This window comes from Ranitomeya variabilis, chromosome 1 (assembly GCF_051348905.1).
Source record: "Ranitomeya variabilis isolate aRanVar5 chromosome 1, aRanVar5.hap1, whole genome shotgun sequence".
Classification (NCBI taxonomy): domain Eukaryota; kingdom Metazoa; phylum Chordata; class Amphibia; order Anura; family Dendrobatidae; genus Ranitomeya; species Ranitomeya variabilis.
The window spans coordinates 257,724,975-257,738,690 of NC_135232.1; the positions used below are offsets into that span (position 1 = coordinate 257,724,975).

General features: G+C 41.2%; 1 protein-coding gene across 2 annotated transcripts in view; it reads right to left on the reverse strand.

The window, feature by feature from the left end:
• Window positions 1–305: 305 nt before the first annotated feature.
• TANGO2 (transport and golgi organization 2 homolog) overlaps window positions 306–13,716 on the reverse strand; it is a 366,375-nt gene continuing 352,964 nt past the window's right edge. For both annotated transcript variants that reach the window (XM_077293385.1, XM_077293384.1), the window contains exon 9: window positions 306–2,323. In XM_077293385.1, coding sequence (XP_077149500.1) covers window positions 2,203–2,323 — 121 coding nt within the window. In that variant the 3' untranslated portion in view covers window positions 306–2,202. The remainder of the gene's footprint in view (window positions 2,324–13,716) is intronic.

Sequence of the window (13,716 nt, forward strand, 5' to 3'; positions counted from 1 at the left end):
AATGTCAGCTCAAGCTACAAAAAATAAGCCCTCACTGAGCCCCAGAACCTGAAAAATGAAACCGCTACTGGTCTCAGAAAATGGTGACATAAGCAAAAAAAAAAATGGTCTTACAAATTTGTGAATTTTTGTTCACCACTTAAATAAAAACCTATACAGGTTTGGTATCTGTGTACTCGTACTGACATTGGGAATCATATTGCCAGGTTAGTTTTATCAAATAGTGAAGATGGTAAATAAAAAAAACCCAAAACAATTGTGGAATTGCAATTTTTTTTTTCATTTCATCACACTTGGAATTTTTTCCCTGCTTTCCAGTATGATAAAATCAATGGTTTAATTCAAAAGTACAACTCATTCAGCAAAAAAACAAGCCCTCGTGCAGCTATATTCACAGAAAAATAAAGTGGCTCTTGGAAGATGGGGAATAAAAAATGAAATCGCAAAAGTAGAAAATTGTAAGGTCATGAATGGGTTAGTGATTTATTTTAGTTAGCCCCTCCCAAATGAAACAGGAAGCATGGAGACAAAGATGGGACGTTGGTATATAAGTACATTATTATTATTTTAATTTATAGACTATTGTTATTCGCCTTCGAAACTGACAAAAAAAAATCTGTGGACAGAACTGCTGAATTAATGTATTTAAAAAAAATAAAAATAAAATTGTTTAATTTAATTATGGAAATAGGATTTCATTAAAAATGTTGTACTATTTGGCTGTTACACACTTTATGTAGCATTTATTAAGAGTCAAATCTGTTAGTGGGTTCCTCCTAAAAGATGGTCTGTAATGCTCTTTTGATCTGAAACTATAATAACGAAATGCTTATAAGCAAAAAAATAGATGTATTACAACAGTTTTTCCTGAAAATCGGAAACAATAGGGTATAGCTTGCTAATCACTTGGGATCTGACCACAGGAATTGCCTGAGATCCTAAGAATGGGGCTCTGGAACCCCTGAGAAAGGGGTTCTACAGAGCCCAGTATTCAATGGAATGGGAGCATGCATACTCTAAAGACATACTAAATGGGAATTTAGATTGTGAGCCCCAATGGGGACAGTGAGGATAATGTATGTAAAGCCCTGTGGAATATTATGACGCTATAGAAGCAAAGCATAATAAATAAAATAAATAATTCTTGGCCTCTGCTACATTCATTGTCTATGAGACTGACAGAGTAATCACAGTCCAGTGCTTACCTGTTTCCAGACGTCCCATAGAGAATGAATGGAGCAGAGACCAAATGTGTTACTCTACAGAGCCTTGTTTTCCAGATCGGTGAGCGTCCCAGCTGTTGGACACCCAGAGATCAGCAAGTTTTCCCTTATCCTATTGATTGGGGATAAATTAAGATTTTAGGAATACCCCTTTAGGAAAAAAATGTCCTCAAAGGTGGTCTTTCTCATTTAACAATCTATACTACTGGAGCACACAGAGAATGTTGCGTCCACATACATAGAATATGAATTCTAATACTCTGACACCTTGGAGGTTCTAAACATGCCAAATAAGCAGATCTTTTACTTTCGGTAATTATAGTAATATGCACCCTACCCCTGATGATAAAACTGGATCTTGTACAGGCTTGACATTTTTATTGACAGCTATTTAAAAAGGAAGCAGCGCTCGCTAACAGCCAGTACTAATATTAGTTAATTTCTTGCCTCAGGATCAGTCATTAAAATCAAACCCTAGGCTCTGGTAAGAAAAATAATCCAAGATGACTCAAGGAGAAGACATTAATGCTATCTTGTCACATTACAAATCTCAGGATAACGATGTGCCTACATTATTAGTGATATCATTTATTGATGCATGTTCTTAATGCAAAACTAGAGGCTACAAATCACAGATCGCCGCCTTTCAGTTTACACATACAAGATTCAAATACTTAACATCATTTCCACGCTTTTCCGACCCATTTGTTTTTTACAGCATGTGATGCATTATTGATGTGCTTGCTGCATAAATAAGACAAAGTTAAAAATATTTATAGAGACGCAAGATATTTCTCTCTGTGGTGCTTGTGCTCTCATTACACTGCTGGATCTATTTTGGTTCTCTGGCTTTTGTGCTGGTTAATAATGGCATTTCAATAATTTAATGTATTTTAAGATATTTCAGGCACCAGACGTTCACCATGTTTGATATGTATAATTATCCTTGGTTGACGGAGATTTTCTTTATGATGAGGTGCTATTGTTGGAGCTTAAACTGGTAAGTGCTAGTTTTCCACTGAGAGATGTCACAATTCAGCATTGTGCGTTCGGTGAAGGTCACTTGTCCTTCTCCATCAATGAGAACTATGGTATTGGTCCTAGAAACAAAATAAAGAACATACAAATTAAATTCCACATTGCCGCTGCCTTCATGAAATCATAAAGCATTTACCTAGGATAATAAATGATCAGTATCAATATTTAGTACATTATAAAAGACAACATCATTTATGGGGATATCTGCATATACAAATCACCTCTTCAGAGAGGAAGACGACTTGAGCTCTAGTGCCACCTACTGGAAGTATCAATCTTAAAAGTCAATATCGACAGCTATTGACTGTTAGCAAATCTACTTCCAATAGGTGGCACTAGAGCTCAAGTTATTTTTCTCTCTGAAGAGACAATTTCTATGCTACTTTCCCAGAGGAGTATTGCGTGGGATATAAGGATGGCAATTGGCCGACTGATGCTTTGGCCAATTGTTCGGCCAACAGCCATCTCAGTCGACGCTCCCATTCACAGGAGCGCTAATTCAGCCAAGCACTCATGCATTGGCCGGCAGCTTATCTAAGGGAGAACAATGCGATGCAGTCCGAAATTGAACATGCGTGATCAACATCTCTCCCGACTATTAGACGGCTGACGCCACATACACATCAAACAGTCGCCTGAATCCAATGGTATGTTTCGGATTATAAGACACTTTTTTCCCCAAAATTGTGTGGGGGAAATGGGGGTGTGACTTATCAGAATGTAGCTTACCTGACAGAGCGGGGTCTGAGGAGGCAGATCACTGCTGTAGGAAGCTGGTGGCGACAGGAGTGGGGCGATCCTGCAGGTCCCGGGCTGGGAGGAGAGGGTGTTCAGTGGTGTGAAGCTGCGGCGACTCCGGGCTTTCTGAAAATGTCAGGAGTCCCTGCACATCCCATCCTTTTCACTGCAGTGCACTTCAGGAGAGTGGTTGACTGAGGGAGATTTCTCTCAACTCCCGAGATCACAATCTGCGCGTGAATGCCGCCTCCGGGAAGTGTATGGGAAGTGCAGCAACTCCAGACATTTTCTTAAAGCCAGAAGCCCGCTGCAGCTTTGCACCGCCGAACACCCCCTCTTCCCAGCCAGGGGCCTGCAGCATCGTCCTACTCCTGCTGCCGCCGCCAGCTTCCTGCAGCAGCGACCCTGCCTTCTTGGACCCGGCTCCACCAGCACCCTCATTTTCCCCAAAAAATGTTGGGAAAAAAGTGTGCCTTATAATCCGAAAAATACAGTATGTATGTAGATGAGATGTACACTCTTCTTTGTACTATAGATTTTAGTTACCGCAAATTATATCCTCCTCCTTGGCTAAAAATATTCCTCAAAATTGCTAAGAGGAGCATTTTTACCCCTCTGTAGAATATGTAGTGTGATCTCTGGCAGAGACGGTCCTATTGAGCAGTGGCGGCACCGGCAGTCATACACTCAGCAACTGATGGCCCTTTTATAAAAAAAATCTGCAAAAATTGTTTTGTCTCATATGACCTTCACACCTGATCAGGCTGTATGGGCCACATGGAAAGCTAAGTTGCCACCGAAGGCTGGGATACACCTAGAAACACTGCTGGGACCTAATAAATTGGTTGCATAAGCGAGTATCATGTTTTCCCTTTTTTTTGTATTTAAAGCGCCACTTTTTATGTCAGCGATGGAGTGGTGCAACTAACATAATGCCCCTGACCGTAATTTAAGGCCACGTTCACATGTTCAGTATTTGGTAAGTATTTGAAAGCCAAAAATAGGAGTGGAACAGTCAGAGGAATAGTATAATAGAAACTTGTCACCACTTCTGCATTTTTCAGCCACTCCTGGTTTTGGCTTACAAATACAGAGGTAAAATACTACAAATATGGAGGTAAAATACTGACCAAATACTCAACGTGTGCACGTGGCCTTATGCTTATCCGCCATCTTCACCCACCTTTTATTGTTGCCACTCTGGTCCTGTGGCGCCATCTTGTGTGGGCATCTTCTGACTGGCTGGAGTCAGAAGTAACAGTCACATGCTCTCAATGTAAGTCTATAAGAGCTCGAATGAAGCTTGTATTGAAAAGTGACCTCCGGCTCATCCAGCAAACACTGGATTGATTCAGCAGGTAAACTGCTGGAGACGGACAGGAGTGGCGCTGATAGAAGGCAAAGACAATGCTGGGTAAGTATATATAAACTTTAGAAGTTTGATATCGCTATAATTGTATTGACCTGGAGAACCATATTGTCAGGTCATTTTTACAGTGGTAAAAACAAATATTAATAAAACAATGCAATAATTTTTTTCCACTATTTTGCTGCATCTAGATTTTTTTTCCCCCTTTTTTAGCACATTGTGTGGAAAAATAAATGGTTTTGTTCGAAACTAAACTTCAGCTCGCAAAAAAACAAGTAGACAGAAAAATAAAACAGTTATGGCTCTTGGAAGAATGGGAAGAAAGCATAATATCGCAAAAACGAAAAAATTCTCAGAGGGCAAGCTTTAGTAACTCTTCTCAGTATCCGCCTGTTGATCACAAATACTTCCAGTCACATGACTGCACTTTCCAACTGCAGCAGAAATGTCATGTCCTTGCTGACAAAAGCATCACTACAGTCCCCACATCATCCCCAGATGACCCCCTACATTCCACTAATCCTCTCCCCCATCCTTCTCACACTATGAGAAACTACCGCAACCCCTCACACTTAAAATCTGTGCCACTGACCCCCACCACCCTGCTTCCTCTCTCTGGGGCACTCTGGAATGCCCACTCTGTCTGCAACAAGCTCCACGTGATCCACGATCTCTTTACTTCCCGCAACCTTTCCTTCCTGGCCCTCACTGAGACCTGGCTGATCCCCCTGACACGGCCTCCCCTGCTGTACTGAGTTATGGTGGCCTCCACTTTACCCACACTCCTCGTTCTGGCTACAGGCATGGTGGAGGAGTGGGTTTCCTTCTTTAAAAAAACTGCTCCTTTAACCCTATCCAACTCCCACACTCTCTTATCCTCCCTTCTTTCGAGGTTCACTCTGTCCGTATCTACTCTCCCTCTAATCTCCAAATGGCCATCATATACCGACCACCGGGCTCAGCCACTGCTTTCATTGACCAATTCTCCACCTGGCTTCTTCACTTTCTCTCTGCTGACATCCCCACCATCATAATGGGTGACTTTAATATCCCTATTGACACCCGCCAGCCAGCGTCCTCCAAACTCCATGAATTGCTGGTTTTTGTTCATTCTGCCTCACAAAAATCAGAATACAAAGGAATCAAAAAATGTAATTTTCCCAGAAATCCTTTGCTAGGTGAAGAGAATGGGGTAGACTGCGCTGCTCGCCTGTCAGGATAATGTACCAGAGAAGTCCAAGTAGATGTAATAGAGAATAGACTTTATTTCTAAGCATTTTGTGGTGATCACACCACTTCCTCAGGACAGTCTATACACACACACACATACAGGGTCTTGTATTTATAGCAAAAGAAGGAACATGGAGGCGCCTCCTTTCATAAAAACACCACACCCAGTGGGTGGGGAATCAGACTTAAACATATTCAAACAAATATGTACATCATAAAACACACAAAACAATCATAAAATATAATTGAGTATAGCACTTAAAACCATAGCTCATACATGTAAAAATCTAAATACAGAGAAACACATTAAAAAGAATAGGTAAGTAAATGAATAACTTTTGCAAGCTGGGGGAGTGCTTGAACCTACGGTGTTAAAATATTTATTCTTTGTCAGGACCCTGCTACTGATGTTTTGAACCATTGAGCCGTGGGTGGTTTTGATTGGATTGCTTTATTTGGTGGTAGTTTCACAAGAGTCTGTGAAATCAAAGAGATAAAAGTGGAAAACAAAAAAACCCCGAAAAAAGTCCCTGAGAATTTTTTTTCCCCTTTCCTCCTCCCCTTCCCTTTCTCTCCCTTTCTCCTTTTTCCCCTCCCCTTTTCCCCCTTCCTTTTTCTTCCTCCCTCCTTTTCTCCCCTTCCTTCTTTTCCCTTTTCCTTTTGTAAGAAAATAAATAAAAACAAACGTCATAACGTGCAGAGGAATAATGAAGTTCTACAGGGCAACAGAGCGGAATCCATAGAAATATCCAAATCAATTGAACAAATCAGTTGTTTCGTTGAGTCCATGAGGATTTATAGTGTTCAGCTTGGGAATCCAGAAGATCTCTTTCCTGTTAAGAGTCTGGATTCGAGTAGGATTATCAAGGGGGACATGGTCAATAGGGATCACCCTGAAGGAGATCCTTTAGTTGTGATATATTGCATAATGCCTGGAAAGGCCATGCTGTAAAAATCCTTCTTTTATATTATACCTGTGCGAGTTTATTATTTTATGCAGCTGTTGCGTCGTCCTGCCCACATATAATTTCTTACATTCGCATATTTTCCCAGAAATGGTACCAATAAAAACATCAACTCGTCCTACAAAAAACAAGACCTCACATGACTCTGTGGGCCAAAATATGGAAAAATTATAGCTCTCAAAATGTGGTGATGCAAAAACTATTTTTTGCAATAGAAAGCATCTTTTAAAAGTGTGTGACAGCTGCCAAACATAAATCCCCGCTATAAAAACCCGCTATAAATAGTAAATCAAACCCCCCTTTATCACCCCTTTAGTTAGGGAAAAATAATAAAATTAAAAAAATGTATTTATTTCCATTTTCCCATTAGGGTTAGGGTTGAGGCTAAAGTTAGGGTTAGGGTTGGGGCTAAAGTTAGGGTTGGGACTACAGTTAGGGTTAGAGTTGAGATTATGTTTACGGTTGGGATTAGGGTTAGGGTTGGTATTAGGGGTGTGTCAGGGTTAGGGGTGTGGTTAGTTATGGTTGGGATTAGGGTTAGGGGTGTAGTTAGGGTTGGGATTAGGGGTGTGTTGGGGTTAGGGTTTGAGTTAGAATTGGGGGGGTTTCCACTGTTTACATATATTTAGATCTACTGGTGTGCTTTATGCTCCTTACTTTCAGACATTTATTACTTTTTTGAGCATTCAGAATATATAAATTAAAGCTTTGCGGCTAGTTGAAGGCATTAATTTATTATCTTTTATTATTTTTTATTATTATTTTATTGAAGTGTGCACAGTCCAAAAGATGGATTATGCATATCGGATCCAATGGAAATTATGGGACCCAGAACCAGGGTTATATACAAACCCCTCCCATATTATCACTTACTCTTTTAAGTGCTTCTATTGCTATAATGCTCAATTAGATATTGGCATCCATCAACCAACAGTGGGTTCATTTGGCTTAATGGCATTCTCTTAACAGAATTGTTTTCTCCTTCCAAAACGACAAACATACTCTTATGAAGCTTACAAAGCTAATTTGCTCATTTAAACCAGCTGGACTCAGACTCTCCAGCCAAAAAGTCCCGCTGCTTTCCCTTTGCAGGATTTTCTTGTCCCAGTTACCTTGTCTAATAGATGGGCTGACCACTTCAATAGCTCTGAATTTACTACTTTTCGAGGTCACCCTGGTGTTGAGAGTTAACATGTCTTGCTATTGGGGTGTCTCTCTTGTTTCTGATGTCACCCAAATGTTCCCCTATTCTGACACGTAATTGCCTCTTGGTTTTACCCACATAATCTTTGGGGCAGTAACAGGTACAAAAGTAGATCACCCCCTCCGTCTTACAATTTGCAAAACATTTGTTTTTATAAATTCTTTTGGTAACCGAGCTCTGAAACGTATTAGATGGTATAATATATTAACAAAAGCTACAATGTCCACATCTAAAGGTTCCTACAGATCTCTGATCCAACCATGTCCCTTCTTTTTTTGGGGGGTATAGTGACTACTGACGACTTGATCTTTTATTGATCTTCTTCTTCTGTATGTCACTGATGGATAGGGGGAGATCCATTTGGCTAAATCGGGGTCAGTTCTTAAAATTCCCCAATGTTTTCTTAATATTTTCATTACTTCTGGCTGTTGGTTGTCGTATGTGCCTATAAGTCTCGTCATAGGATCTTCATTAATTGATTTACTTGGATTAAGCAAAGTGGATCTATCAGTGGTCCTAGCACTATAACATGCTTGATCTATAAGGGCCCTCGGGTATCCTCGATCACAAAACCTCTTTTTCAGTTCCTTAGACTTATTGTGGTAGTCAGTGTCCGTGGAACAGTTCCTCCATAACCTGAGGAACTGTCCCTTAGGAATACCCCGTTTTAATGAAATAGGATGAGGATTCTCCCATCTAAGCAGATTATTAGCTGCTGTAGATTTACGATAGATTGTAGTTTTTAGGGATCTGTCTGCATTTATTGAAATCAGAACATCAAGAAAAGCAAGACTGTTGCCTCCCACTTCATAGGTGAACCTCAGCCCCAATTCGTTGTCATTTAACCCCTTAACGACCGCCGATACGCCTTTTAACGGCGGCCGCAAAGGGTACTTAAACCACAGCGCCGTTAATTAACGGCGCTGTGGAAAAAGTGAATAGCGTCCCCCAGAGTCGGATTTTCTCTGGGGTCTCGGTTGCCGGGGGTAGCCGAGACCCCAGAGAACATGATTCGGGGGTTTTTTTTTTACCGACCCCCGAGTTGCGAATTAACCGTTTACCGGCGGTCGCAAAAAAAACCAAAAAACGCGATCTCCCTTTTAATTTCTCTGTCCTCCGATGTGATCGCACATCAGAGGACAGAGAAATGGGGTCCCCGATAGCCCCCCGATACTCACCTGTCTCCCCCGGTGCTCCTCGTGGCTCCCGATGGGCGCCGCCATCTTCTTCCGGCAAAAAAATGGCGGGCGCATGCGCAGTGCACCCTCCAGCCGGTTTCCCGGAGGATCTTTGGGGTCTCGGCTGCCGGGGGTAGCCGAGACCCCAATGAACATGATCGGGGTCGGTTCTTACCAGGGCCGGACTGGCCATTTGGCAATTCCGGCAAATGCCAGAAGGGCCGGTCCAGTTACGGGTTGCCTTGTGTGTTACGTTGTTAACAGAATCAATGTTCTCAAGACACCCATACTGTTAACAGTTGTAACGGAGCATAAAGCTGGTCACTTTGTCACTTATCTCAGCATGCCTTGGGTATAATTAGAAATATTGGTCTTGTAGTAAATCTTACTTTCTTCCATCCAGGGTAATATTAGTAATATATCCCATCTGGTTCTTGGGGATGGGGACACCATGGGTCTGTGTGATTTCAAATGCCAGGGCTGAATTTCATCCCCAGTCCGTACCTGGTTCTTACCGACCCGTGTTTTGCGATCGCCGGTAATTAACTGTTTACCGGCGGTCGCAAAAAAAAAAGAAAAAGCGATAGGTAATTCTCTGTCCTCTGATGTGATCGCACATCAGAGGACAGAGAAATAGGGGGATTCGGGGACCCTGCTATACTTACCGGTGTCCCTGGGTCCTCCTGCGTCCCCTCCTGCCCGCCGGCTTCTTCCTATGGAAAGAAAATGCTGCCATCTGCCGGCCGGCAGGAGAGAGGAGTTGGGGCTAAAATTAGGGTTAGGGTTGGGGCTAATTTAGGGTTAGGGTTGGGGCTAAATTTAGGGTTAGGGCTAGGGTTAGGCTTCTTTCACACTTGCGTCGGTACGGGGCCGTTGCAATGCGTCGGCCCGACGTACCGACGCACGTTGTGAAAATTGTGCACAACGTGGGCAGCGGATGCAGTTTTTCAATGCATCCGCTGCCCAGTCTATGTCCTGGGGAGGAGGGGGCAGAGTTACGGCCACGCATGAGCGGAAATGGCGGACGCGACGTACAAAAAAAAGGTTACATTGAACGTTTTTTTTGTGACGACGGTCCGCCAAAACACAACGGATCCAGTGCACGACGGACGCGACGTGTGGCCATCCGTCGGCAATACAAGTCTATGGGCAAAAAAGACATCCTGCAGGCACATTTGCAGGATCTGTTTTTTGTCCAAAACAACGGATTGCGACGGATGCCACACGACGCAAGTGTGAAAGTAGCCTTAGGGCTAGGGTTAGGGTTGGGGCTAAAGTTAGGGCTAGGGTTAGGGTTGGGGCTAAATTTAGGGTTAGGGTTAGGGCTAAAGTTAGGGTTAGGGCTAGGATTGGGGCTAAAATTAGGGTTAGGGCTAGGGTTAGGGTTGGGGCTAAAGTTAGGGTTAGAGCTAGGGTTGGGGCTAAAGTTAGGGTTAGGGCTAGGGTTGGGGCTAAAGTTAGGGTTAGGGCTAGGGTTGGGGCTAAAGTTAGGGCTAGGGTTGGGGCTAAAGTTAGGGTTAGAGTTGGGATTAGGGTTTGGATTAGGATTGGTATTAGGGTTAAAGTTGGCATTAGGGTTACGTTTGGAATTAGGGTTAGGTTTGGGATTAGGGTTAAGGTTAGGGTTGGGATTAGGGTTAGGGGTGTATTGGGATTAGGGTTAGGTTTGAGGTTAGGGTTGAGATTAGGATTAGGGGTGTGTTGTATTCAGGAGAAATTGCACAACAAAATTTATGGTTAAATTTTTGTTTTTACACTTGTGAAAATAAAAAAAAATGGTTCTGAAATAAAATGTTTGCAAAAAAAAGTTAATTGTTCATTTTTTCCTTCCACATTGTTTCAGTTCCTGTGAAGCACGTAAAGGGTTAATAAACTTCTTGAATGTGGTTTTGAGCACCTTGAGGGGTGCAGTTTTTAGAATGGTGTCACACTTGGTTATTTTCTATCATATAGACCCCTCAAAATGACTTCAAATGTGATGTGGTCCCTAAAAAAAAAATGGTGTTGTAAAAATGAGAAATTGCTGGTCAACTTTTAACCCTTATAACTCCCTAACAAAAAAAAAATTTGCTTCCAAAATTGTGCTGATGTAAAGTAGACATGTGGGAAATGTTATTTATTAACTATTTTTCGTGACATATCTCTGTGATTTAAGGGCATAAAAATACAAATTTAGAAAATTGCAAAATTTTAAAAATTTTCGCCATATTTCCGTTTTTTTCATAAATAATCGCAAGTAATATCGAAGAAATGTTACCACTAACATGAAGTACAATATGTCACGAAAAAACTCAGAATCAGCGGGATCCGTTAAAGCGTTCCAGAGTTATAACCTCATAAAGTGACAGTGGTCAGAATTGTAAAAATTGGCTCGGTCATTAAGTACCAAATTGGCTCTGTCACTAAGGGGTTAAATGGCCGATGAATTCAACAAAGGTAGAGATTTCACCCGTCCAGAGGATGAGGATGTCGTCTATGTAGCATCCCCAAAATTGGATATGGGGGCCCCAGATAACATCCCCATCCCCAAACACCACTGTATCCTCCCACCAGCCCAGGAGCAAATTGGGGGGTTTCCACTGTTTAGGCACATCAGGGGCTCTCCAAACACGACATGGCGTCCGATCTCAATTCCAGCCAATTCTGCATTGAAAAGTCAAACGGCGCTCCTTCCCTTCCAGAGCTCTGCCATGCGCCCAAACAGTGGTTTATCCCCACATATGGGGTATCGGCGTACTTGGGACAAATTATACAACTACTTGGTAAAATAAAACAAATTGGATCTGAATTAAATTTTTTGTGAAAAAAAGTTAAATATTTTTTTTTAAACATTCTAAATATTCCAAAAATTCCTGTGAAGCACTTGAAGGGTTAATAAACTTATTGAATGTGGTTTTGAGCACCTTGAGTGGTGCAGTTTTTAGAATGGTGTCATTTTTGGGTATTTTCTAGTATTTTCTATCATATAGATCCCTCATATTAGACCCCTCAATGTGTTGTGGTCCCTAAAAAAAAAAAAAAATGGTATTGTAAAAATGAGAAATCGCTGGTCAACTTTTAAACCTTATCACTCCCTAACAAACAAAAATTATGGTTCCAAAACTGTACTGATGTAAAGTAGACATGTGGGAAATGTTACTTATTGAGTATTTTGTGTGACATACCTGTGTGATTTAAGGGCATGAAAATTAAAAATTGGAAAATTGCGAAATTTTTGCCAAATTTCCATTTTTTTTTCACAAATAAAAGCAAGTCATATCAAAGAAATTTTACAACTACCATGAAGTACAATCATGAAGTACAATATGTCACGAGAAAAGAATGTCAGAATCACCGGGATCCGTTGAAGCGTTCCAGTGGTCAGAATTGTAAAAATTGGCCAGGTCATTAACATGCAAACCACCCTTGGGGGTAAAGGGGTTAAAACAGATTGAAAGGGTTAAACATGTGAATTTTAGGGGCTCACACTATATTACTCTAATAAACAAAGCTTGGGGACTATATACTGTACATGGCTTGGCATCCAGCTGTAAGGGACATTTGGGAGAATTACTGCGCCCAGCCAAGAGAAGCTCACAGACTGTGGGATCTCATTACATTGCAGCACAATTTGACAGGGTAAGGTTGTGTTAGGCATTACTTTTCTGCCTCTATTCAATGTGTACACCACTATGGAGATTGTAAAATGTAAGCCCTTGCGGACAGGGTCATCTATCCTACTGTGCCTGTCCATCATTTATTTAGCCTTGCTTACTAATACTTTTTGTATCTTGCTATATTTTGTTAACTGATTGTTAGGTAAAGTAGACCCTGTTTTCACATGTACAGGACCCTGGAAATAAATAATAACAATTTGGACAAACCTTTAGCAATATATGATTTCCGTCCATTGGGCCCACTGCAGGGACAGGTGTCGATTTCCCCCGATAGGTATAGCCTAATTACCCCTGTCTCCTTACTTGCACACACTCCATTGCATCTGTTTGCTGATCTTGGTTATGTTTGCTATTTCCATACTTGAATTTAAAGATCCTGGCCCTATTATAAGCTAATAATATGACTAATTATTATCATTCCAACAAAAATAGTATCTGTAATGACTGTACACTTGTCATTGCAAAATAATGAATCACTACAGGATCACTAACCAATTTTTTACACCCTCTGACCCTTTATCATGCATTTTGGCATATGTAAATGCAATACTTGTTAGGGGTTGTATTTTATATATGTTTTTATAATATTTTGCAAAACCTAACCAGGGGTATTATGATAGTTCTAACTAAAAAAATTATACCCAGTTCCAAATGTAATAGCGTAGAATTTGTGACCAATGTGCAATGGGATTGCGTACTCATATTTGTACCCGGCAAGGGAGAGAAGAGTAGCATGCATGACAGGGATCGCCATAAATAATACAAAAAATCTCTTTATTGAAATAACAACACTGCAATAGTCTGATTTAAAAACAATAAGAACAACAAGCACCAACAATACAGCCCGTGGAAGGGCTATGCCCTTGTTCCCCACACACACACAAAAATACACAGCAGCAATATAGGTCCTAGGAGACATGCAGTTGAAATAAATACATAGAATAACACTATATTAGATGTCTATTGAGGCATATGCAACAAAGACGTCTATGATAGCAGCCGGATATTTGTACCCATGACGATAAGACACAACGGTCCATATTAGACTTGGTGTCAGTCGATCTGCAGCACCTAGTCCATCGACCACATCAGTAATCTGTGGCTGCTGGACAGGA